General features: G+C 40.8%; 1 protein-coding gene across 1 annotated transcript; it reads right to left on the bottom strand.

Annotated features, from left to right (window-relative positions):
• Positions 1-1,026: 1,026 nt before the first annotated feature.
• CMTM6 (CKLF like MARVEL transmembrane domain containing 6) lies at positions 1,027-26,115 on the bottom strand. Its single transcript, XM_066351053.1, has 4 exons — positions 25,889-26,115; positions 12,899-13,075; positions 7,470-7,568; positions 1,027-3,772 (listed from the first exon to the last, which is right to left on the bottom strand). Exons 1-4 carry the CDS (start codon positions 26,021-26,023, stop codon positions 3,635-3,637), a joined length of 549 nt encoding a protein of 182 aa, XP_066207150.1. The 5' UTR covers positions 26,024-26,115; the 3' UTR covers positions 1,027-3,634.
• Positions 26,116-26,365: the final 250 nt, after the last annotated feature.

The following is a 26,365-nucleotide window of genomic DNA, read 5'->3' as shown; positions in this document are numbered from 1 at the left end:
ACCATTGAGCCACTGAATTTACCCATCTTGGAATTGTCCTGCACAGACTTCTTGTGAAATAAACTTTCCTGACGGTTTAAGACCCACTTAATCAGGTTTTCTGCTCCTTGCAGTTAACTGCATCTTGATAGTGCTTTTTAAAAATTATTTATTAATTTTAATGGGGTGACATAGATAAATCAGGGTACATATATTCAGAGAAAACATCTCCAGATTATTTTGACATTTGATTATGTTGCATACCCCTCATTCAAAGTCAAATTGTCTTTCATCACCTTCTATCTGGTTTTCTTTGTGCCTCTCTCCTCCCCCCTTCCCCCCCCCTCCCGTTACCATCACATTCTTGTCCATGTCTCTGAGTCTCATTTTTATGTCCCATCTATGTATGGATTCATATAGTTATTAGTTTTTTCTGATTTACTTATTTCACTCAGTATAATGTTATCAAGGTCCACTTAATCAGGATTTCTGCTCCTTGCAGTTAACTGCGTCTTGATAGTGCTCTTTAACAAAACAAAACACAAAACTCTGAAGAATGCACAAATTCCACTGACTTCTTGATGACTATAAAGACCTTGTTATTCTCATCCAGGCTGGAGGCAGGAATTTTGCAAACTACACAAATAGTTGTAGCTTTACCAGAACCACCCTAGGGTAGCTCCCAGTCATTGAACAGTCCGAAAGAGAATGTGTCTGTTTTGTTTCTAGCATTGTTAGCCCCCCAAGAAATGTGATGAAGAGTCCAAATTTGCTTCTTCGGTAGTATTTTAAGGCGTCTAGTCTTTAACATTCCTTTATAACTCTTCCCCCATAGCTCCCTCAAATTCTTCTTTGCATATGTATTCCAACTTTCCAACAGGAGGAAAAGCTCATGGGTAGGAACTGGATTTCTTTCTTTCCTCGTTGTGCCCACACCTGGGTAGAACCATGGTCCAGTATTCTACATCGGTCCTCACCACGGTTGTAGAGACAAGTCCTAGAATTCTGCAAAAAGCTTTCTTCTGTAATAATTAAACAACTACAAAGTACAGACAATAAAATGAATTTATTTAAAAAGAAGACTACAAAGTTTGACATGGAGAGAGAGAAAAAAAAAGACCCACAGGATATCAATTGATAAATACAAAAATGATTTGCTATAAACAATGTAAAAATACATTTCCCAGTCCCCAAACAAAACATAGTTTAAGTATGTTTAAGTACTACAATTGTAAAATTTTTATATTGTAAGTGCATTTCCCTTATATTTTTAAAAAGCCATTCTAAACAGTTTATTTGTATAAAATATAGCAAATTAAATTTATCATAAAATTTAATAAAAATTATTTTAAATTTGAGTTTATTGAGTCTGTCCTTTTCTGTACACAACAGTGGTTTTGGTCCCAAGTTCTCACTGAACTTTTATTTACCACAATGGTCTTTTTACTCCTAATTTCTCCAGGAATAGAAGAGGTAGGCTAATCAGTCATGGGTCCCATAGAAAACAATGTAAAGAAAGGTTCTAGACTGACTGAAAATACCAGCGAATAATTATCTTTCTGAAAAGGCAAGGATTACGTGGCTAGTTAAGAGGCCCACTTCCACACCAAGGAAACAGATGGAAGTGAAACCTCATAACAACCAGAGCTTAAGCTCAATACCAGCTACATATGTGAGGCCATTGAGGACACGGCCATCAAACTCAACTAAACCAATGCACAGGTGGGAACCCTGAGGTAGCCCAGATGGCTTGCTGTGAACCCAGCTGGGTCTGCATATTTAAAATGGCAATGGTACAGTAGTTTGATGTGAAATACCAGAACTTGCCTACCATATACTGGTTATTTTTGAAGCAGTCTTTATTCTTGAACCCAAGACCCAGGCTACTTCTCCTCTCTTAGATGGCACGCCCAGTAACAACATCATCCACGATTGGCTTCATTATCTCCCAAGCAAATAACGGTGACATCGCCACTAGCACTAGCATCCACACTCTAATACAAATAGATAAGGTCCTGAGTCACTAAGACAGGACAGAAGCTGTGACTGGCCATTATGACTAAGTTTTGAGAACCACTTTAGCCACATTTATGCAGCTGAAACCTATCGACAACACACAAAAGGGAGATGAAAAGTTAAAAGGGGGGGGTCATTAAACCATCACAATGGAAACGTGATTCCACTTTTTCAAATAGAAAACCTCACACGTCTAGCCCGGGAGACCTCCACCAAACTCCTGAAGGACCTGATACTTGGGCTCATTGCCTTAACTCCAAATTCTTGGGTCAAACATCTAAGAGGAAGAAAGGTCTAGTCTGTGAACCACAGCCTGCCACCAACAGACAATTCTTCCAAATGACCAGAACTGGTCCTGAAGTGTCTCTTGAGAACGGTTTGACTACTCCTTATACCATCAACAGTACTAACCTGGGCAGGATTCTCTAGATATTCATGTTCTTAAGAAGGTCTCCTCCAAAGAGAAACTAGAGCGATACCTCAGTGGAAAAAAAAAAACCCTAAGGATCCTGCTAACACCGTGCAATGAAAAGGGCCCAAGAATCTGGACCACCAAAGACAATTGCCACCAAGAAAGAGTCAGAGGCATGGTTCACCTCGCCTCTCTCCTGACGATGAAAAAGTGTATGGGCCATCCTGGTAAGGAGACAGAAAAACGAGCATCTCAGATATAAGAAACCCCAAAGGCTGGGATTTTAAAAAGAAGACTGGCTCTGAAGAAAACATTTAAGAGGCCCTGCAGAGGGGTATTCATTTCAGTAGAAATAATTATGTGCCAATAGAAGGAACCATTTTATCACCCACCCCAGGGGCTCACCTCTTCAAACCATTGGTAAGTAGCTGAAACTCCTTTTATAATTTCACTGTATTGCACAAAAAGTATATTTCTGTTATCTTTGGTCTTTAGATGTGATATCAGTTTCTTCCATTTTTCTATGTGTTACGTAAAAATCTTTTTTTTTTACCTTGATGCCAACAACAACCTAAGTAGTACAGTATAAATACAGTTTGCAGGTGTTGCTTTTTTACATATAACATACCAACATTTCCCAACATTTTCTATTAGGCTATAGAAGAATTAATAATAATTAAAATGTTATAGGATAACTTTAAGGCTGAAGAAGAGACCGTAAAGCCTGGTTATCATATTTTAAGGAAAAACCTACACCAACATTTTAAATATTGAATTTAACATCTTAAATATACATTCCACTGTATCTAACCGTCAAAAAATAAACTCATCGCTAAGCAAATTAACTTAAAAATGAAGCTGTTTCTAAATGGATGAACTTAATCATGCTGTTTAGATAGCTATAAGGCATAATTTCAAAGCTAAGCCTACTAACAATGACAGAATAATTTATCAGCAGTTGAGCTGTGATTTAAAGAAACAACTGCCCCCAGCTCCAAAAAGGTAAAAAATAAATTCCATAGATACAAGTTTCAAATGTTATAAAAAACAAACAAACAAAAAAACCATCTGAATGGACACACTGTCCAATGTTGATAAAACTGCTTTCTGGCCCCTCCCCTCGCTCTTCCAGAGTGGTTTAGCAATTACACAGATTGTACGAGTGCTCCTGCCCCACTCAGGCACCGCGTGGTCGCTGCCCTATGTAACACCTGCTCTCTCGAGTCTTTAAGCGTTCAGTGGTTCCCTGCAGGCCTCTGTCGTAGGGGTCGTCTCAGGTTTTCTCCGCTGGGACTCCTGTCGTTTCTCATAGGCCATAACGAAAAAGTCAGAGAGGAACGCAAAACTTGCTAGAAATCCAAACACCTGAGGAGGAAAAAGTGGCAACGTTTAGATGAGGAATTTTAGAACATAATCTCACATTTCCTCCTTGGCTTTGAGAGTGTTTCATACAAGCAAGATGATTCACCAATTTTATCTTGCCTTTAGTGGTAAAGAAATGTTTATTAAGGTCATCACAAAAATGGAAAGAAGTTACAAAAACAAAATTCCAGAATAATGGTTTTTAGCCAAAGTCTCACAAAGAACAAATAACCCTGTCTTATAAGTGCGTGTTCATGTGTGGGGTGCCAAGATAGGAAACCAAGGTTAACATATGAAAAACAAAATCCTACAAAATGATACAAATACAGCATTATTAGCAATGGTTAGACTGACCCAACGATGACATAAGGGACACATGTGAGTGAGCAGCTAAGCCTGGGTGAAAATGGAGAAAGTTATTAATATCAAAAACAGAAATTCTATTTTGAAGATACCTTTAGGTTCAATTATCTAAAAAAAAATACTTTCCAAAAAAAAAAACAACTTTCCAGTTCATTGTCACACTCTACCGACACAACATGATGCCACTATTTACTTCCTCTTCCTTAAATCACTTCCTCATTATTGTACATCAGCATTCCGAGAATTCTGTCAAGAGACAGAAGACCTTGGTTCACATTTGGTTTCTTCACTAGCAAAACCCTCAGGGAAACGGGAGCCAAAGTGCTCTATGAAAAGAGAGACTTGATGGAGGCCATGGCTAACGACCCTCCCAACTCCAACACCCCAGGCGGATCAAGGTCCGCTGAGGCCCCAGGCTCAGAAGAAAATATTGGGCCCCTTAAATAAAAGAGAAAAAGAGGGGGAAAAATACATGTTAACTATATTTTTAAATAAATAAAACATATTATGTACTATTAATGTTAAAATTGCACATATGAAACCAAACTTGCTGTCATATGAAAAAAGTGTCAAGTTGGGGTTTTGCAGGGCCCAGTGCACACGCCCAGTGCGCCCGCCATCAAATCCGCCTCTGCTAACACCCCATTGCCAAGGTTTTTTAACATTTTGTTGTCATTTGCTGCAGTCTCTTCACACCCAACCCCTCCACCCTGAAGAATATGGCATTCTGCCTCAATTCACTGAAAACCAAATGGAGCTTCAAATTAATTCATTCACCTCAGTGTCCCCAACACAGCCAACCTAAATTTAATTATCAATCCCACTCCCCCAAAACCCAAGTCCTCTTCTCCCCTGATGATATCTACCCCCTTAATGGACTGGCTGAGTCAATACTTTAAAGGTAGACCAGATGTCAGTCAACCTTGTGTGTGTCACCATCTCTAATCACTTCAGAGCTCTAGACCCCTGGGCCGCGGACTGGTACTAGGCCATGAGCCATTTGGTACCGGTCCGCAGAGAAAGAATAAATAACTTACATTATTTCCATTTTATTTATATTTAAGTCTGAACAATGTTTTCTTTTTAAAAAATGACCAGATTCCCTCTGTTACATCCATCTAAGACTCACTCTTGACGCTTGTCTTGGTCACGTGATACATTTATCCGTCCCACCCTAAAGGCTGGTCCGTGAAAATATTTTCTGACATTAAACCGGTCCGTGGCCCAAAAAAGGTTGGGGACCACTGCTCTAGACTATGCAGGGCCCTCCTCTATGCCACATAATCCAGAGCGATGATCTTACAGCTCTTTTGATCATGTACTTCACAAAAAATTTTCTTTTTTTTTTAATGGGCTCCCTCATTTAATTCTAGAAAATTTTTCATAATTTAAATAGCTGCAGAAGGTAATTTCCAGCATATTATAAATAATGAGTTTTTAAAGTGCCAGTCACTCTTAAATAGATCCAATGAAATCTAAATACTGTAATAATCTAACACATCTAATTAAAGCACACAAATAAGCTCTTTTTAAATAATAGCTGGGGATTTTATGCCATACTTTTTTCCCCCTAAACCAGTGATTTTCAACTGGTATGTCACAAGAATTTTTAAAACATGTAATACCTGACTACTTAGTCAGGGGCACTGACCTCTTAGATTGTCAAACAAAACAATGACAACAGCCAACAACAGCTGTCCAGTGTGAATGAATCAAAATTATACCTTTTTTTTGTCAGATAGGCAAAAAATATATATTTTTTTGATGTGCCATAGAATTCTAGTAACCAGTTTATAAGTGTTATGAAATAAAAAAGGTTGAAAATTGCTGCCCTAAACTCAGCTTTTCTTCAACTTCCATTTCACTTCCTCCATGGGATTTTATAAGATATTTCCATACTTGACAATATATTCCTGACAATCCTATATTCCTCTGCAACAAAAATATGTATATAAACTGAAATTAACCATAAGGTTCTATTAAAACTTTTGGTTTTCTCTTCAATTGTTTCATGTATCCATGGCTAAATATTACTTATTGCTAGAATGAGTCACAGTTCAACATTAATTTCTGTTTTGGTTTTACAAATGTAAGTGCTAAGAAACGGCAAATTCTTTTAAGTTGTTTTGTCATAAAAAGTAATTTTAATGATCTCTTTAGCTGACAACTCAATGGTAGCTTCAGTTTTGTCATGAATAAAGTATTAATTGGAAACCAGCTGGCTTGTAAGAAAATGTGTTATCCAGTTGTTAGTTGTTCGTATTCCAAACACTGGGGCTGATTCAGGTCTATGATCCTTGATTTGCAATTCTGAAATCCCAAAATGCTCAGTGTTCATGATTTCCTTGACTCAAAATCCGCAGGCATGAGGTAGAACTATTTATAGTCTTTACCTGTCTCTTTTACTGTGAATGCTCATATGCCACAGAAGTATTAATATGCTGGGTTACAGGATGCTGCCATGCCCTCTGAAGGTAAACCAAAGTTTACATACAGTACTGCCTTTTTTTCTTTTTTGCGAGAGAGACAGAGAGAGCAACAGATAGGGACAGACAGGAAGGGAGAGAGATGAGAAGCATCAATTCTTTGTTGTGGCACCTTAGTTGTTCATTGATTGCTTTCTCATATGTGCCTTGGGGGCTACAGTGAAATGAATGACCCCTTGCTCAAGCCAGAGACTTTGGGCTTCAAGCCAGTGACTGTTGGGTCATGTCTATGATTCCACACTCAAGCCAGCAACCCCGCACTCAAGCTGGTGAGCCCGCGCTCAAACCAGTGACCTCGGGGTTTCAAACCCGGGTCCTCCACGTCCTAGGCTGATGCTCTATCCACTGTGCCACCACCTGGTCAGGCCAGTATTGGCTTTCTAAAATCCAAAATATTCTGAATTCTAAAAAAAAATCTGCCACCCCCCCTAAGTATTTCAGATAAAAACATTTACTTATTTCTTTATTAAGCTCAATTTCTGGGTCATTTCTCCTGTGTATTCTCGACACCTAGAAGAGCACCTGGCACACAGGTTTCTGTTGATATGAAAAGTAGAGAAATATAAAATAATAAAGTCAATTCTACAATTTTCATTAGCAATAACAGGTTCACATGTGAAATAAATGGGTTCTTGTTAACAAAACTCAAATTCTAAAACTAGGTTCTAGGTTTTTCAGGCTATCCTGTTTAAAGGTATCATGTGCTTTTAGGTCTTCTATTCAAAATTAAAATAAAAAATAAGTTAAAAGACAAACTAGTCTCTCATACCGTATAGCTTGTCAAGTACTTTCAGAAGTCCCTATTTCTAACGAAACAGAAATAAGCGAAGATAAAAATACGAGGTACTTACAGTTGCAGCGATTTCAGCCGGGGTCCTGTCGTGTGTGGAAACGAAAATGATGGACGCCAACAAAAGCAGACACCCTATCCCCAGAGTAATATAAAAATCCTATACACGTATATAAAACACATAAGGAACATGGTTTGGTTAGGATGATGAAAACAAATAGTTCAGTTTTTCTCTTAAAAAACTTTAGTGACTTATATTTATATTTTTCTCTTCACACCACCCATATTTCTATACTTTTGACTTCTAACTTTTCAGTAAGCCTGGCATTCAACAAATGCTCCATAAAGGAACACTGCCCACCCTTTGGACAGGGCATATTCAGAGAATACATTACTAAGTAATCTTGTCATAAAACAGTTCCCCAAAAGGTCGTGTGTGTGTTTTTCTAGGACATATTAAAATGATCATAGCCATAGGATTTATTAAACCCTATCTTCCTTTCAGCCAAAAAAAAAAAAAAAAAGTCATTTTTCTTTCCTTTCAACATATTTTGTTGGCCTCTCAAGTGCTTCAGGGCTTTGAAAGCACTTTGGAAAAGAGAGAATCAAAAGAACCAGCCATCATTAACCAAAGAAAATTATGCCAGTAGTATGTTTTTTAGCCACTGAAACTTTCTGTAATAACATATTGCTTTCAATTGTTCCAAGTAGATAATCTAAAATGAGATCGTATGATGAGCTATCTACTAGCATAAAAGCTTCCATATCTCATCATAATGCAGCTTCCAATGAGGACATTCTCCATGGGTTTCCAAGTGCTCGCTCAGGCATTACCTGATAAGGCTTTCTCTCACATGCCAGCTGAAAACTGCCTGACACGCAACCTTATTCAGAGGAGAAACTGGTAAACCACAGCCACTCCAAAGGGTTTTAAGTTGGATACTTTGAGTTTTCTGAAATGCAATCTCCACCAAACCTAATATCGATAAAACTATTCAATATAGAATTCCTAGACTACTGTCAATTGTTCTTTTAACATTTATAAAAAATTTAAGGTCTTCTCTTTGCTTCTAAATGAGGTGTTTTTCTGCAGTACTTTGTTTTTTCTCTTCCTTTAAATATTTGTTTTTTAACTTTTTTTTCCTTGTGTTATTGATTTGAGAGAGAGAGAGAGGAAGGGAGAGAGAGAGACAGAGACAGGAACGTTGATCTGTTCCTGTATGTGCCCTGACTGGGATCAAACTGGCAACCTCTGTGCTTTGGGATGATGCTCTAACCAACCGAGCTATCCAGCCAGGGCAGCCTGAATATTATTTCAAATCTACTACATACATATATAAAACTCTACTCAACTAATATGGAGATTATATTCAAGGAAGTATTTAAACAAGACAGTGGGCCCTGGCCGGTTGGCTCAGTGGTAGAGCATTGGCCTGGCGTGCAGGAGTCCCAGGTTCAATTCCCGGCCAGGGCACACAGGAGAAGCGCCCATCTGCTTCTCCACCCCTCCCCCTCTCCTTCCTCTCTGTCTCTCTCTTCCCCTCCCGTAACCAAGGCTCCACTGGAGCAAAGCTGGCCTGGGCCCTAAGGATGGCTCTATGACCTCTATCTCAGGTGCTAGAATGGCTCTGGTTGCAACAGAGCATCACCCCAGATGGGCGGAGCATCACCCCCTGGTAGGCATGCCGGGTGGATCCCGGTCAGGCGCATGCAGGAGTCTGTCTGACTGCCTCCCCATTTCCGGCTTCAGAAAAATACAAAAAAAAACAACAAACAACAAAATAAATAAATAAACAAACAAGAGAGTCATTTTGAGACAGAATAATGTACTATTCAATAAACATGGGTTCTAGAGTCAGACTGAGTTCAAATTCCATTACACTACTTCCCAGCTGTTTGAGTTAGTTACTTAACATCTGTGTGCCTTTGTCTCTTCATTTGCAAATGGAGGTAATAATAGTATTTTCTTCATAAAATGATTCAAAAGATTAGTGTTAACCCATGGAAAGGGGTTAGGTCAGTGCCAGGCACATAGTAAATGTCCTCTAGGCTATTGTTGTTATTTTTTGGCTATTATTATTCTTGATAGAATAGAAAAGATTCTTTCTTATAACAGATTTTCCTTCTACTCTAGACACTACCACCACACACTCAAAACATTTTCTCTAAAACAGAAAACCTAACTTACACAGAAATATATTTAAAATGTAAAACCATTAATATGCACACAGCAAAAGTGATTTTTAAACCACTGAAAACAAACATGAAATTTCTATGTGGTTAGGTAAAAATCAGAATATATATATATGATACAAATATTTTAAATTTTAAAAATAACCTATTAACAGAACCAAAAGAAATATGATAAAATATTTATCAGAGCTGTTTTAAGATAAAATAATTGAATTATTTCTTTTATTCCCCAGTACTTTTTTTTTTTTTTTTTTTCTGAAGCTGGAAACGGGGAGAGACAGTCAGACAGACTCCCGCATGCGCCCGACCGGGATCCACCCGGCACGCCCACCAGGGGTGATGCTCTGCCCACCAGGGGGCGATGCTCTGCCCCTCCGGGGCGTCACTCTGCCGCGACCAGAGCCACTCTAGCGCCTGGGGCAGAGGCCAAGGAGCCATCCCCAGCGCCCGGGCCATCTTTGCTCCAATGGAGCCTTGGCTGCGGGAGGGGAAGAGAGAGACAGAGAGGAAGGGGGGGTGGTGGAGAAGCAAATGGGCGCTTCTCCTATGTGCCCTGGCCGGGAATCGAACCCGGGTTCCCCGCACGCCAGGCCGACGCTCTACTGCTGAGCCAACCGCCCAGGGCCTCCCCAGTACTTTTAAATCAGTATTTTCTCAAAAATAACTTTAAAAAAAGTATTTCCATTGATTTGAGAGGGGGGTAGGGATACGAGAGGGAAAGAGAGAAAAGCATCAACTCATTGTTCTACTTAGTGGTCCCCTCATTGGTTGCTTCTTCTATCAGGGATCAAACCCGTAATCTCAGCGCACCAGAACGATCCTCCATACACTGAACCATCCTGCCAAGGCCTTGAAAACAACCTTTTAAATAAGTTTAATGTAGTAAATATTTTAAATTTTGTTTAGTTCTTAATCAGACCATTACACTAACTGGAAAATATTAAAATACTGTTTCTTTTCAAAAAGATTAATGTTCTTAAGCACTCCTGAGACAGCATTAAAGTAAAACCTAACATTTCTAAAAATAGTCTTCTGAACAGTGATACTGTTTTTCTGTTAAGTGATAAGAAATGAAAAAAAATAGTTTTTATTTTTAATATTTGAAATATAGATTTATACAAACAATAAATCAATCAGCTCAGCTATTAGTGAACTTTTCCCCTGTCCAAATCTTACCACATCTATAAAAAAGGGAAGACTTTTCAAAATTATACCTTTCATAAACCAAAATTCTAAGGTGTTCTCTGCATCCTCTCGTTAATATGTACAGTATTTCATAAAAGAATGGGTGCCGTTATCAGTCATACAGAGATTCCTGAAATGATATTTGCAGTGACAGCATCTAAAGTTGCTAGGGCCTTGGTTCTAACGATTCCGCTTAGTCACATGATTGAATGTAGGGTGTAAGAGTTTTACTGGGGTCAAATCGCAGTTACTTTTTTACCCTAGTTGTGAACCATCCTGAACCTGTTTTCTCAAAAGCAAAATGGAGCACTGAGGTGTGAGGACTGGACACCACACCATAAAACTACCTGACCCACAGCACACAGACTGTAGATATTATCAGATGAGACGACCCACAGCACACAGACTGTAGATATTATCAGATGAGACGACCCACAGCACACAGACTGTAGATATTATCAGCTGAGATCATCCCAAGGATTGCGTGTATGAGCTCATCAGAGACTTGCTGGATTTGATTCAGATTCTACCTGTTTTCAAAAGTTATTTTTTTTAACTGTTTGGTATCAACTTTAAATTTTTTTTTTAAAATCTAAAATAACCTTTTAAAAGGAGGTAATAGATTCCTACAGCACAAAATTTAAGAGATACATAAAGTTATATACTAAAAAAGTAAATATTTTAGGTTTATAATCAATATATGACCCAATGCTTGCTTCTCATTAATTTGAACAAAAACACAATCTTACTGCTTTATATTTATCCTATTTATTAACTCTTGATCTGAAGAGTTAAAAATTTATCCTAATTTTTATCGTTTCCCTCAGAGACGTGAATTCTTTCATATGTCAACCCTGACTTGTACAATTAATTCTTGACAAACCACAACTAATAATTCAAATGCTATTGAAGAAGTAAATTACCCAATTCCTTCTTCCTTAAATGCAGTATCTATATGAAAATAAGCTTATCTGTCACCTCATAAATCCTTATACTCAAATAAAAACACAGGGTCAGCAGTCTAAGTCTTTAGAAAGTTATGCAACTCTAATAAATGCCTTCTTAATTCACTTGTAGGCAACTGTTTTTTCATAATAAAATAAAATAGGTAGAATTACATGCTCTTTTCTTTATAAGCTCCAGAAATATAGCACATTAGGTTCATTCCTCTATCTCTAGTGTCCAGCGTAATGATTAGCATCTAATAAGTACACAATGAATAACTGTAGGACCAATGAGTGGCACTGAAATAGGAGAAATCAAAAGTGACAAACCCTTAGTTTTTAAAAATATTGATAGTGAATTAGATTAAACCACCAATAATTTGTAAACTATGGGTAGTGTTTGTCCCTTTCATTCTCTCACACTTTCCCCTTCTAGCCTCTCATTTGGCAGGGAAAACTGAGTTGCTTAAATGCAGAACTAGAACAACTCTTTTCATGTTACTGAGGTTTTTTTGTTTGTTTGTTTGTTTTATTCATTTTAGAGAGGAGAAGGAGAGACAGAGAGAGAGAGAGAGAGGAGAGACAGAGAGAGAGAAGGGGGGGAGGAGCTGGAAGCATCAACTCCCATATGTGCCTTGACCAGGCAAGCCCAGGGTTTCGAACAGGCAACCTCAGCATTTCCAGGTCGACCCTTTATCCACTGCGCCACCACAGGTCAGGCTCATGTTACTGAGTTTTAAAGGCATTACTTCTTTGGCCTGACTGGTGGTGGCACAGTGTACAGAGCGCTGATCTGGGACCCTGGTCCCTAAGTTCAAACCCCGACGTCACCAGTTTGAACGCGGGCTCATTTGGCTTGAGTGTGGCGTTGCTGGCTTGAGCATGGGATCATTGACATGATCCTATGGTCTCTGCAAGGTTGTTGGCTTGGGTAAGGGGTCACTGGCTTGACTGGAGTCCCCTGGTCAAGGAACATGTGAGAAGCAAAGCAATCAATGAACAACTAAAGTGCCACAACTACAAATTGGTGCTTCTCGTCTCTCTCCCTTCCTCTCTCTCTCTCTCTCTCTCATTTAAAAAAAAAAAAAAACTACTTTGAACAATAAAACTATACACTATTCCAAATAGCTTTGTTCTTCACATAGGGATTATGGTTTTTCATACTTACCGAGTCCTTGACTTTTGCGGCACCAACTTTGTCATAAACTGGAGTGCAGTACACAATCAGCACCAGCAGGCTCAGAAGAAAGGCACTGGTGCTCATAAATTCAAAAAAGTAAAGTCCTCCACACAAAGTGCACTGTGATACCACTTCTTCACAGATGAAGGCCAGCAGAGACAGCAACTAAGAAAGAAACAAAGCATTTTACTTCAGAGTTTTTCAGAGAAACCTACAGTATTCAGAAAATACCATCTGTTCATTCAAATATTTAGAAAGTGAGACCATGGCAAACATGCTTACTGAATGGCTGATCAGAGAACTTAAGAGTCTGGTTGCTTTGAAAGAAAGATGGGTCCACAAATAATCTCCTACCATGGGCTAGAGCAGGGGTCTCAAACTCAACTCAGCATGTGGGCCGCAGAGCAAGGTCACAGCCTTTCAGCGGGCCACACTAGGTCTACAAAAGGCAACTGTTACGCAACACATTTCAGTGTCACAAAACGACCAGAAAGTGTAGTTCGCATCACAACTGCTGTTAACTAAGCTAATACCTAGCTAGGATGCTAGAGAAATGAAAAATACAAGTAGGCCCCTAGGCTTACTTAATTTTATCCAAAATATTTTGAACTTCGTGGATTAGTCTGCGGGCCGCACAAAATTGTTCGGCGGGCTGCATGCGGCCCACGGGCTGCGAGTTTGAGACCCCTGGGCTGGAGAGTAGGGGGAATATAGGGTGTTGTTATAGAAGCACAGAAGAGCCATTGGACTTGAGGAGATCAGGCAAGGCTTCCTGAAGGAAAGCTGAGACCTGAAGGAGAGTCGAGTCAATCCGGGGGGTTAAAGACAGCAAAAGAAGTTCCAGGCAGCGAAGCAGTACATACAAAGACTTGGAGGTGAGAGAGCATGACGCCCCCCGGCCCCAGTGCAAACACACAGATATCCCACCACCCGCAACTGAACTGTGGAAGCAAGTTGAGTCACCATCGTTAGTGTCCAGTTTGAAGGAAGGGGCTAGCAGCACAAAAATGATTCAATGAGACTAGAGACATAAGCAGAGGCCAGATCTAAATGTCCCCTTTAACTTGTTTAAGGACTCTGGATTTTAAGGGTTTTAAAGCAAGGGTTCATGCTTTTAGTAGTTCTCACTAGCTACAATATGGAGATGGGACCAGAGGAAGGGCAAAACTTGGGGCAGATATCTAGTGGGGAAGCTGACGTATGAATCAGGGAAATGGAGCGCCCAGGGTCGCCAGCAATGGAGAAGAGTGACTAATCCCTGAAAGATGCAGAAAAGCCCTTATCAAGGTCGCTGATGAATAACACCAGACTAGGAAACAAGATGATACATACATACTGAAACATTTTAACTTAATACAAAATGACACTGCACGTTTTTTCCCCATCATTTGAAGCAGGCCTTGTCTTTGAGTTGAGCCTACAAAACTGGACTTCCACACCGTGCTTTCTGCATCAACCACTGTCGTCATTTGTGACCACCACTTCCAGACCCAGGTCACCTGAAGTGGAGCAAGATCTTAGACGCTGATAATCAGAGTAGGAATCCTTCTAGATCGGGACTGGTTCTACCAGCTTTTTCGCAGTTGCCTTGCTCTTACTTAATTCCACAGCAAATATTTTAGAAACTTATTTTTCAGTCTTTCCAAAGCATTCGATTCAGTTTTCATAGAAGCAATTCCTTTCACACTCAATTTTAGTTGGTGTAATATTTAACTAAGTGACCTTAAAAAGTATAATTAGTATAAATCAGTATGGGAAAAACACAAGTCAACTGATGGTTAAGAGTAAAGAGACTGACCAGGCGGTGGCTCAGTGGATAGAGCGTCAGACTGGGACACTGAAGATCCAGGTTCAAACACCCATGGTTGCCAGCTTGAGTGAGGGCTGATCTGGCTTGAATGCAGGCTCACCAGCTTGATCGCCAGCTTGCGCGTGGAATCATAGACATGACCCCATGGTCACTGGCTTGAGCCCAAAGATCGCTGGCTTGAAGCCCAAGGTCACTGACTTGAGCAAACAGTCACTAGCTCAGCTAGAGCCTGCCCCCCACCATCAAGGCACTGATTTGGCAACTTGGTTAAATGGAAGTGGGTGTTAACAGAGCTCTCACTTTTGTATATGTGGTATTAACATACTGATGTTTCTCGGCAGAAAGAAGAGTTTTGTTTTTCCTTTATAAGGCAAAGGAGTTGGTGTTGGTCAAAAAAGTTTTTAAATATGATATATATGTTTGCTCGCTTGTAGTTTGCATTGGGTGTGGGAGACAGGCTGTAAGCAGGCAGGATGGTTATAGCCTAAGGCTTAGTTTTAAGACTAAGCTTTCCCCCCCACACCCTTGACTGTTGCATGATGCGGGGTGGTACACTCTCATGAGGAATCCCATTATGCCTCAGATAAGTGACTTTGTATCAGAGACTTCCTTGTTTGTATACTGGATTAAAGGTTTTGATTTCTACACTATAAAGTGGGGCAGATTGGGAGCTTGTGCTTTCTCAGTTCCTGAGATTAGCATTAGAGGTGAGAGCAGAAAAAGGCCACATGGAGGAGGACAGGAGAAGCAGCCAAGATGGCAGAATACTGAAGGAGAAGCCAGTTTGTGCAGAGTTTGTGCAGGGAGAAGGAAGGAGATGGGGAACAGAGGTGAATAAGGCCAGTGAGCTAGAAACCTTTGATTCTAGGAAACTCGGGTAAATCAGTAGCACTGAATGAGTGGGTTTTGGAGCCCAGTGAGTGTTTTTACTTGCCCACCAGGTGCAAGCTAGGATTAAAGATGATGGCCCACCAGTTCTTGGCTCCATTGTTTCATTACCAACTGTCCGAATCTAATGTGAACCTGCATGGGCCAGGCGGCTGTGATGGTGGCCGTGGCTACTGGCTTTACAGTCGGGAAGAGAATAAACTTGGTTTTAACTATGCTGTGCATGAGGGTCTGTGGAACAGTTAGGTGGAGATGTCAAGGAGGCCTAGGGCTCAGGGGAGAGGTCTGAGGTGGATCAAGATGTGAGTCAGCCAGTGAGACCACCCGCAATAAGGAAAGTTGGCCTTCTGCAGGACTCTGAAGAACCCCAAGACTTGTGGGATATGCAGAGGGGGAGACACCAGCAAAGGACAATTAGGAGCAGCAGCCCAAGGGGTAGTAGACCAAGAAAAAGGTGTATCTGCACAGAGAAAGGGAGCCAGAGTGCTGAAGGCTACTTAGGAGTCAGGGAAGAAGAAAACTGAAACACATTATTAGACTGGGCTGCAAGAAGGCCGCTGATGGCATCAGCCAGACAATTTCAGAGTAGTCAACATGGGGAAGCTTCGATTATAGTGCTGCATACTGAGGAGTAAGGGGAAGACAAGGCAGTGGGACAGAGATGGCACAGGCAGGAAGTGTGCTTTCAAAGAGTGGCCAGATAGGGTAGTAGTGGATGAGGTCAAAGAGAAGGGAATGGCAAGATGGGAGGGAACTGGGCGTGTTTAGGCAGAAACCGGGAAGATGGGTGTGTCTAAAGACAGGAATTAAAAACGACTCTCTAAGGGGAGGACTCAGGCTCCTCTTCTCTAGAAATACGAGGGAAGAAAGTGAAGCAAGTTTCACTTGGGTAGTTTGTGTAGGTTTTGTGGAAGCTGAGGGAGTTTCCTTCTGAGCATTAAAACTATCAAAATAACTGATGACCCAAGTAGATGCCTGTCAGGGGAATGCCATCTTACCTAAGTCAAGCTAGTAGGAGCAACCAGATATATTAAGACTGCTAAGATTGTTACCAAGATCAACAGGTACAAGTGCCATGAACCTAGCAACTGTATTTCTGCATTCTGCACCCAACCAAGAGAAACAAAAATGTATGTTCAGGCAAAAATCTGTGCATGAGTGTTCATAACAATTTTACTCATAATGGCCCAACCTGTAAACAATCCAGGTGTCCTTCAGTGTGTAAGCAAACTATGGTGGGGACATCCATACCAAGGAAGACCAGTCAGCAATAAAAAGGAACAAACTTGACACATGCAACAACCTAGATGAATCTGCGGCGCATTATCCAAAGTGAAAGAAGTCCACTTTCAAATGGTTATAGACTACATGATTCTGTTTATACAGCATTCCTCAGAAAACTCACTAGAGAGATGGAGAACAAATTCGTGGTGCCCAGGGGAGAGAGGAACAGTGTGTCTATACAGCAGAAGCATGAGGGAACCCTGTGGAGATGGAGCAATTCTGTATCTGGACCGTGGTAGTGATCATAGGAAGCTACACATATGATAAAACTGCATAGGAGTAACACACACGTGTACACATACACATGCACACATGCGTATGCATATATATATATATTTGCAAGTTGCTATAAATCTATAATTACTTCAAAATAAAAATTTTTTAAAAGGTCAAATCTAAATTGGTATCTAAGCCTCTAAGGCAGGGGTCTCAAACTCAACTCAGCATGTGGGCTGCAGAGCAAGATCACAGCCGTTCGGCGGGCCACACTAGGTCTACAAAAGGCAACTGTTATGCAACACTTTTATCACTGCAGTTGAAAACAAAAAAAAAATCAGTACAACAAGCACAATCGTACATGCAGTTTACTCAGTGTCACAAAACGACCAGAAACTGTAGTTCGCATCACAACTGCTGTTAACTAAGCTAATATCTAGCTAGGATGCTAGAGAAATGAAAAATACAAGTAGGCCCCTAGGCTTACTTAATTTTATCCAAAATATTTTGAACTTCGTGGATTAGTCTGCGGGCCGCACAAAATTGTTCGGCGGGCCGCGAGTTTGAGACCCCTGCTCTAAGGGATTCCCCCCTTACTACTGAGCAATATAAAATTCATATTCATATTCCCCACAATGAAAAAGAATCTGTATATGAAAATAGATCCTACTGCTATGATTTCCTGTTAGTGAAGCATAAAAAGCCGTCCAGCATATCCCAAACAGCCTCCTTCAGACTGACACTAGGTGAGGCATTCCCAATCATTAAACCACAGGCTGTAACATGGCAGGCACACCAAAACAAACGCCAGAAGCTCCTTGTGTGAAGGTACTTCCCTAGTCTCCTGAAATTCTAGTTACAGAATGAGTGTTTGCATAGCTAGAGTATAATAAAATACCAATATTCCATTTGCCTTACTCTTACCTCTATCTTAGGAGGAACTTTAGGAGGTTCTCGAAGTTAGCAAATACATCTCGGTTGTATAAAAGTCATTAACTATGAGAAGATATCAGCCTAAAACTCTAATAGTAGAAGCATTCTTATTACAAGAATTAGATTATCAGGAACACGCATCTGTGTAGGTTATATGACAAAAACAACTCTTATCTGGAGTAGAAATACAGACTGCTTATCTACTCTCAGTAGGAAAAGGGCAGGATCCAACTTGACCAGATGAATCAATGTCAAGGCATTGTTAAGTCCTGTTCCAAACTTATGAACAGGAACCATTCTTTCTAACCTTAAGCCTCAGCAGTATTAAGAGGCACGTTCTGCATGGGCATCCTAAGAGACTGGAGGCGTACACGTCAAATTTGGGCATTTACTAGTTACTATTCCCAGTTAAACGCCAAGAAATTAGTACTATAAGCTATATTTTGGCATGACATTTTCTCTTGACTCCCCATTTCTGATGCTATTAAGCTCCCTTTATTTTTAAAAATATTTCTTGATTTTAGAGAGAAGGGAAGGGAAAAAGAGAAAAAGAAACATTGGTTTGCTGATTCACTTATATATGTATTTATTGTGTGTTTTTTGTGGGGGTTTTTTTTAGCAAGAGAGACAGAGAGAGGGACAGATAGAGACAGACAGGAAGGGAGATGAGAAGCATCAATTTTTCGTTGCAGCACCTTAGTTGTTCATTGATTGCTTTCTCATATGTGCCTTGACTTGGGGGCTACAGCAGAATGAGTGACCCCTTGCTCAAGCCAGTGATCCTGGGCTTCAAGCCAACAACCTTGGGCTTCAAGCCAGCAACCTTGGGCTTCAAGCCAGCAACCTTTGGGCTCAAGCCAGCAACCACAGGGTCTGTCTATGATCCCATGCTCAAGCCAGCAACCCCGTGCTCAAACTGGTGAGCTCATGCTCAAGCTTGTGGGCCCATGCTCAAGCCAGATGTGCCCGCTCATGCTGGCGACCTTGGGGTTTCCAACCTGGATCCTCAGTGTCCCAGGCCAACGCTCTATCCACTGTGCCACTGCCTGGTCAGGCTGCACTCATTGGTTGATTTCGTATGTGCCCTGACCGGAGATTGAACCCACAACCTTGGCATATCAAGATGACACTCTAACTAACCAAGCTACCTGCTCAGGTATATTAAGCTTCCTATATAACAGGGGTCGGGAACCTATGGCTCGCAAGCCAGATGTGGCTCTTTTGATGGCTGCATCTGGCTCACAGACAAATCTTTAATAAAAAAATAGTAACGTTAAAAATATAAAACATTCTCATGTATTACAATCCATTCATTTCCTACCGCTCATGTTCATGGTTGCGGGTGGCTGGAGCCAATCACAACTGTCCTCCGGGACAACACCAAATTTTTATTGGATAATGTGTAATGTATATGGATCGTTGTATGGCTCTCATGGAATTACATTTTAAAATATGTGGCATTCACGGCTATCTCAGCCAAAAAGGTTCCCGACACCTGCTATATAACCTCCCGCAGCACACTATACAGTCTGTAGTACAAAATAAAGTGTTCATTTCACAATATGTACAAATAACGAATCATTATGTTGTATACCTGAAACTAATATAATACTATATTTCAATTATACCTCAGTAAAAATAAATAAAAAATGCAGTGTATTTGAGTATTAAGTATGCAGCCCTATGTTATACATAGGAACACATAATGACAGAGCAATAAGACCAATGTACAAAAAAACAGTAACACCATATATTTTGTTCCTCATAATTGAGCCCTCATTTTATCTAAATTCAAAAAATCTTAAGAAAATGTTCAGATCTACTTGGACTAAGAATAACTGAAAAAGGACAGGTGGAAAAGCAAGACTCAGACCACAGCCAAGAGACACACAGGATATGGACAGAGGACAATCCAGGGGAGGGACAAACAAGAACAGATTCATGAAGGCAAGAACTTGCGTGGTAAGCACCAAAGGGAAAAGAAGGCAACTGACCTAACTGGAAGTGGAATGATGAGAAAAATGGTTAAGGTGTTGGGCGTGGCTATGTGAAGACCGTGCCAGGGAAAATGGACTTCTAGATGAAGACAACAGGGACTGCCGGCTTGGTTTAGTCGGGGAGAAGACAAAAGGAACTGAGAACTGGGTGGGGCCTGAAGGAATATCACAGCTCAAGAGTAGGAGGAAAAGAGCAAGGAATCACAGACAAGCAAGGCCCTGGAAGTTTAACACTTCTTAGGGTTTTCTTTGAAAAGCAGGTCAACATACTTTAAGCAGCGATACTGGGGTCTATGACAGTGTGACGTGCACAGTGTGGCTTATTTTATTTTAATCATATTTTTAGTCGATTGTTTTTTTGGTAAGCAGACACTTTTTTTAATTATTATTAAAAACATGTCAAAGTTAAGGGAAGGAAGAATTTCAAGAAATGGTAGTCACTAGCACTAAATACCAAAGTGGTTAAGGAGAGGAAAAAGAGACAATGTCACTGAATTGGGTAAGAAAATAATGGTGAATGTAACTCAGAAGTTAAAAGGCTCAATTATTATTACCTGGTGAACAGTTTTGTTCTCAGTAGCATGAAGATACCATACGAAGTTCTGCTTACTAAATATGAAGCTAACGACAGGATGCCTGTTGCTGCTCCTTCAAATGACATAAAATTTTGCCCAAATATAGTTAAAGGAATTATCAAGCTTTGGGAGTTGGAAGGGCCTTTGAGGGCATATAGTCTTCCACCCTCATGTTTACAAATGCTGGAATTAATCTCTGACAAGCTAAGTCCCAAGTTAGCCAGGCACACACAAGAACCCAGGTCTCCTGACTCCCACTATGTACTTGTTGCCCCATAAACCACCATTATTAAGTTTATTTTATGACTACGTACATTTGGTAGGTTTTCCTGTAAGATTGAGGTTACTACCATAGTTTTGTTTCCCCTTTTTGCTGTTAAGTCATACATTAAAACCAACTTGCTAGGGTCAACACATCTGGGAAATCTTAGTGACTAAAAGATGGTCTTACACTTCTAGTGATTTGAACATTCAGATAATTACTACCCCGTATCTCTCTCTCCATTTCAATTTCACTACCTTTTCTGAAACTTGAGTCTTTTTTAAAGTTAAGTCATTGTATTAAATACAAATTCTCCATCATTTGTCTTTAACAATCTGGAATTTTTTTAAAAATCCTTCCTTCCCTTCTTTCTTTATTGAATTTAAAATTTATTGGGGTGGCACTGTAAAAGAAAGTCTTTTAGAAAAATTTTATTGATTGGTTTTATTTTATTTATTAATTTTTTTTAATTTTTTTAATTTTATTTATTCATTTTTAGAGAGGAGAGAGGGAGAGAGCGAGACAGAGAGGGAGAGAGAGGAGAGAGAGACAGAGAGAGAGAAGGGGGGAGGAGCTAGAAGCATCAACTCCCATATGTGCCTTGACCAGGCAAGCCCAGGGTTTCGAACCGGCGACCTCAGCATTTCCAGGTCGACGCTTTATCCACTGCGCCACCACAGGTCAGGCCTTTTATTTTATTTTTTAGAGAGAGAGGGACAGACAGGGAAGGACAGGAAGGGAGATGAGAAGCATCAACTCATAGTTGCGGCACTTTAGTTGTTCAGTGATTGCTTTTTCATATGTGCCTTGATGGGGTGGGGGGGCTCCAGCTGAGCCAGTGACCCTGAGCTCAAGCCAGACACCTTGGACTTCAAGCCAGTGACCATGGGGTCATGTCTATTATCCCAATGTCTATTATCCCACGCTCAAGTCAGTGACCCTGAGCTCAAGCCAGTGACTGCAGGGTTTCCAACCTAGATTCTCAGTGTCCCAGACTCTATCCACTGTGCCACCACCAGGTCAGGCTTTATTTATTTATTTTAGAGGGAGAGGGGAGGGAGCAAAAGAGAGAGAGAGAGAGAAACACCGATTTGTTCCGCTCATTTATATATTCACTGGTTGATTCTTGCATGTGCCCTGACTGGGGATCCAACCCACAACCTTGGCGTATTGGGACAATGCTTCAACCAACTGCTACCTGGTCAGGGCAAAATATTTCTTATAAAAAGAACTTTTTAATGTTTCCCATTAATTATAAGCTTCCATCTACAAAATTATATTACCTTGTGAATTAATGAACTTGTAGTCATATGTAAGATTCAAGTAAACAACCCTATCAGCTTGAAGTTAGACTAGGCTCCCCTTGCCTTAGGCAAACATTTACTCTCACAAAGGTTCAAAGATAAAATTTGTTGACATTATGGATCTTCCTCAAGGTAAAAATTGAGCATTTTAATTTAGTACAAGTCACTTTTCACATTTAAATAATGAAAAGAATACCAATATAAGATAAATTGCTTCTAAGTGATTTGTTTTGTGGCACTTGTACAGTAACATTATTTATCATCTAATAAATTGAAATCACTGGTGAATTCCAAATCAAACTGCTTGAAGAATCATTATAATCACAGTACTGTGTGGCCATCAAGACATTTAACTGGTACCCTAGACATATGTCAGCTTTTTGCAGAGAGAATATAATGCATACTTAGATCACTGCACAGCTTACTAGCAAGGAATTTTAGGTTGCCAAAATGCCAATTCACCCCTTAAAATAAAAACAAATGCACTCACAAGTAACAATAACAACAACAATTTTAAAAAAACCAATTCAACAATTTCATAAATTGAAATACATGGGCATAAGAACCAATCTAAGGATAAAATAAACTGAATGCATAAATTTAGGACTGCAGTGACTCCTAAACTGAATTCCTACCTGAAGCTTTATTTCTTCTTCAGCTCGGGAAGGGTAGATGGTGGTTAGAAAATGCTTATACCTTGAACAAGCCTTTGACAAAATTAAGGTCATACCTGAATGGTAGACACAGATATACAAGTCCAACTCCAGAGTTACTTACATACATATAACTCAAGAGCTAGTCCACTCTTCTACCTGTAACATCCCCTTCTGTACCAGCAGGCCCCACAGAGCCTCGGAGATTTGTCAAAACCTTAGCGAGTGGAAAGAATCTCAGAGAAATCCAATTCAACCTCCTAGGACTCTTAAGAATTTCCTAAGTACAGTTTCCGGCTTTTAAGTTTTAGAGCAAGTTTCCATTCTCTTTGAGACTCTGGTAACATGTATGTATGGATGGGTTCAGAACATAGAAATGTACTATATTTTGAATAAAATGTCATGGGGCCTACAGGTCCCTTGATAAAGTACCTACTCTTCTGATCATGAGTTTTTTTATTACAGTGGTTTCTTTATTGAAGCTCTGAAATTCTATTTCATTCTTAAAAAATAAGTCATCTAAAGTAAAACAACCTAAAGGCAGAATTTGTATTAAGGCAAAGAAGACTTTGTGCTCCAGGCTGGATGACAGTTTTAATTTACTTGGAACTTTCTGGGTAACTCCTGTAATATACTGTTGGGAACAAATAAGACATTATTAAGACAAACAAAGCAGGAACAAAAAGCCAACCATCTTTATGGCAAATCCAACTCCCCCTCTTCTGTGCATCCAAGTAAAATCTACCACCAAAATTTCTAGTTGTATTTCAGTCTGAAGATACACAACTATAGTTTATTAAACTATAAATAAGGTAATGACATATTTTTCTTTAGCTTTGCTATTCTTGATTAGGAATAAAAATAATAATAAAATAAAAGCAACTCAAAATAGATTTAATGGGCAACTGATGAATATTGCTGATGTCTTTTCAGCAGCAAGAATGCTTCAGATTCATGTCAGTGCCTTTCTGTTTTAAAGAGTTCGAGTAGAAACATTTTAGCTCTACTTCAGATAAACAGCTGAAATCTAAAAGTCATGTGAGAGCTGACCAGAGGAAGAGCTGAAGGAAGCGCTTCTGGGGAGAGGTATAGATGATGCAAAGAAAAAAGGAACCCCTACTGCTTGATAAGAACCTAAAGGTTGCCAGTATGGAACTACCTAAAAGGAGGTTGAAGAGAGAGACAGCGCCAGCCTCTCGTGGGATCATAGGCCCTATTGTCACTTGCCTCCAAGTGATTTCCCAATCATTCCCAGATGTGAGTTTAGTGGCTTACAAGTAGTGCCAGTTTCCTGACTGCTGTTTTTCTCTCCAATATAAATAGGCCATCTGAGTTCTAAGAATGTAAGATCTGGTTATCTGTGTTCTAAGAATTTAAGTTCTTCCCAATAAACCTATTTTTTTTTTTTTTTTTTTTTTTACAGAGACAAAGAGAGAGTCAGAGAGAGGGATAGATAGGGACAGATAGGAACTGAGAGAGATGAGAAGCATCAATCATCAGTTTTTCATTGCAACACCTTAGTTGTTCATTGATTGCTTTCTCATATGTGCCTTGACTGCGGTCCTTCAGCAGACCAAGTAACTCCTTGCTCAAGCTAGCGACCTTGGGTCCAAGCTGGTGAGCTTTGCTCAAACCAGATGCGCCCACGCTCAAGCTAGCGATCTCGGGGTCTCGAACCTGGGTCCTCCGCTCTATCCACTGTGCCACCACCTGGTCAGGCCCAAAGAAACCTATTTTGACTTGAGATGGTTTTAAAAAACAACTCAAACTAAGCAGTCTGATTTTTCATCTTGCAGAAAATGTTGCTCATCGTTGAATAACATAGAATATAGAAAACGTGTGTAAACTGAATTAAAATTTAAATCTTATAGATTTTTTTTTTACTTTTTACTTATTGATTTTTAGGGAGAGGAGAGAGAGAGAGAGAGAGAGAGAGAGAAAGAAAGTGGGGGGAGAAGTCGGAAGCATCAACTAGTAATTGTATGTGCCTTTACTGGGCAAGCCTAGAGTTCGAACTCGCAACCTCAGAGTTCCAGGTCAATGCTTTATCCACTATCATAGGTGTTTTGATATTTTCACTTATAGGCTTAAGGTACCTTCACTGCCTACAGTAAACTAAAACTCAATGAGCCCCGGATGGGTAGTTCAGTTGGTTAGAGCTTCATCCCCGGTACTCCAAAATTGTAGGTTCCATCCCCCATCAGGGCACACACAAGAATCAGCCAATGAATGCATAAATAAGTGGAACAACAAATCAATGTTTCTTTCTCTTTCTCTTTCCCTTGCCATCTCTCTCCCTTCCTTTCTCTCTAAAAATCAATGAATAGAACAATAAATTTCTTCGACAAATAAAATAAAATTCAGTGAAATTGAAAATACCGTGCCCTAGTTCCGCTACCTGCACTCAAATACAAACAAACTGTCCTTTTGACTTTGTACTTCATACACATGTGTTACCCATTCAGGAATAGTTATCTTCCAATCAATGTAAAACTTTTGGGAAACAATCCATTGAACATCTCCATGACAGTGAGTAGTAAGTATATCGGAAGACTTTGTCCACCAAATTAAACTGCTCCCCCCCTCCCATGGGCTCACACCAGGAAAACCGCAAGAACCACAGAAAGATAAACAAAAAAGTACATCGTAGTCTAAATACAGGCACTTTGGGAGTTAATGCAGAGTAAGAGCGGGAGAAAAGACGAAGGTGGCTACAGAGGAGTAAATGAAATAAGCCTGTCACTTGGGTCTACTCCGACGCATTTCCTGGACCCGCCTAACATGCTCGGTGGCCCAACATTGCCACCGACGGCGACCCGGAGAGAGACCCGGGGAAGAGGAGCCACCTCACGGGAGAGCGTGGGGGCTGGAGGGTAATGTCCCCTCCCCAGGCGGAGAAGGAAGGAACTGGCGGTGTGGAAACGCCGCTTCCTGAACAACCACGTTGAAGAGAGGTGGACCCGCAGCCTCCCGAGCCCACAGGCCCATGGCCCGGGGGACCGGACCCCACCCCTCCCAGCCGGGCTCTCCAGCCGCGGCCATGGCCACGGACTCACCAGCTGCAAGACTTTGAGCGCACGCCGATGCCGCTTGAGCCGGCCCGGGTTGAAGCAGGCGGTGAGGCTGCCCCTGGCGCCCCTGGCAGGGCCCGGATCCTCCTCGGTGGTGGGGCTGTACACTCCGTTCTCCATCGCCCAGAGCCCGAGGAGACGGCGATCGCAGATGCGGCGATGCGGTGCGGACACCAGAAGTCCCCGAGCGAGCGGGGCTGTCACTTCCTGGGCCTCAGCCGTGACATCCGGTGACTCCGCCCTGCCCCGCCTCCGATCTAGCCACACCCCTTTCCCTGCCCGGCCCCCAGTGGCCCCTAGACCCTACCCACCCGTCGCACTCCTTGTAAAGAAAGATCTGGGTAGAGCGTGGTCTGCGCTGGCGCAGTGGACAAAGCATGGACCTGGAACGCTCACCTTGCGGAGTGGAAACTGCCTGATCAGGGCACAGTCAAGAAGCAGCTACACTTGAGTTGATGCTTC

The sequence above is a fragment of the Saccopteryx leptura genome, chromosome 10, assembly GCF_036850995.1.
Source record: "Saccopteryx leptura isolate mSacLep1 chromosome 10, mSacLep1_pri_phased_curated, whole genome shotgun sequence".
NCBI classification, from domain to species: Eukaryota; Metazoa; Chordata; class Mammalia; order Chiroptera; family Emballonuridae; genus Saccopteryx; species Saccopteryx leptura.
This window is presented reverse-complemented; position numbering and strand designations above follow the sequence as displayed.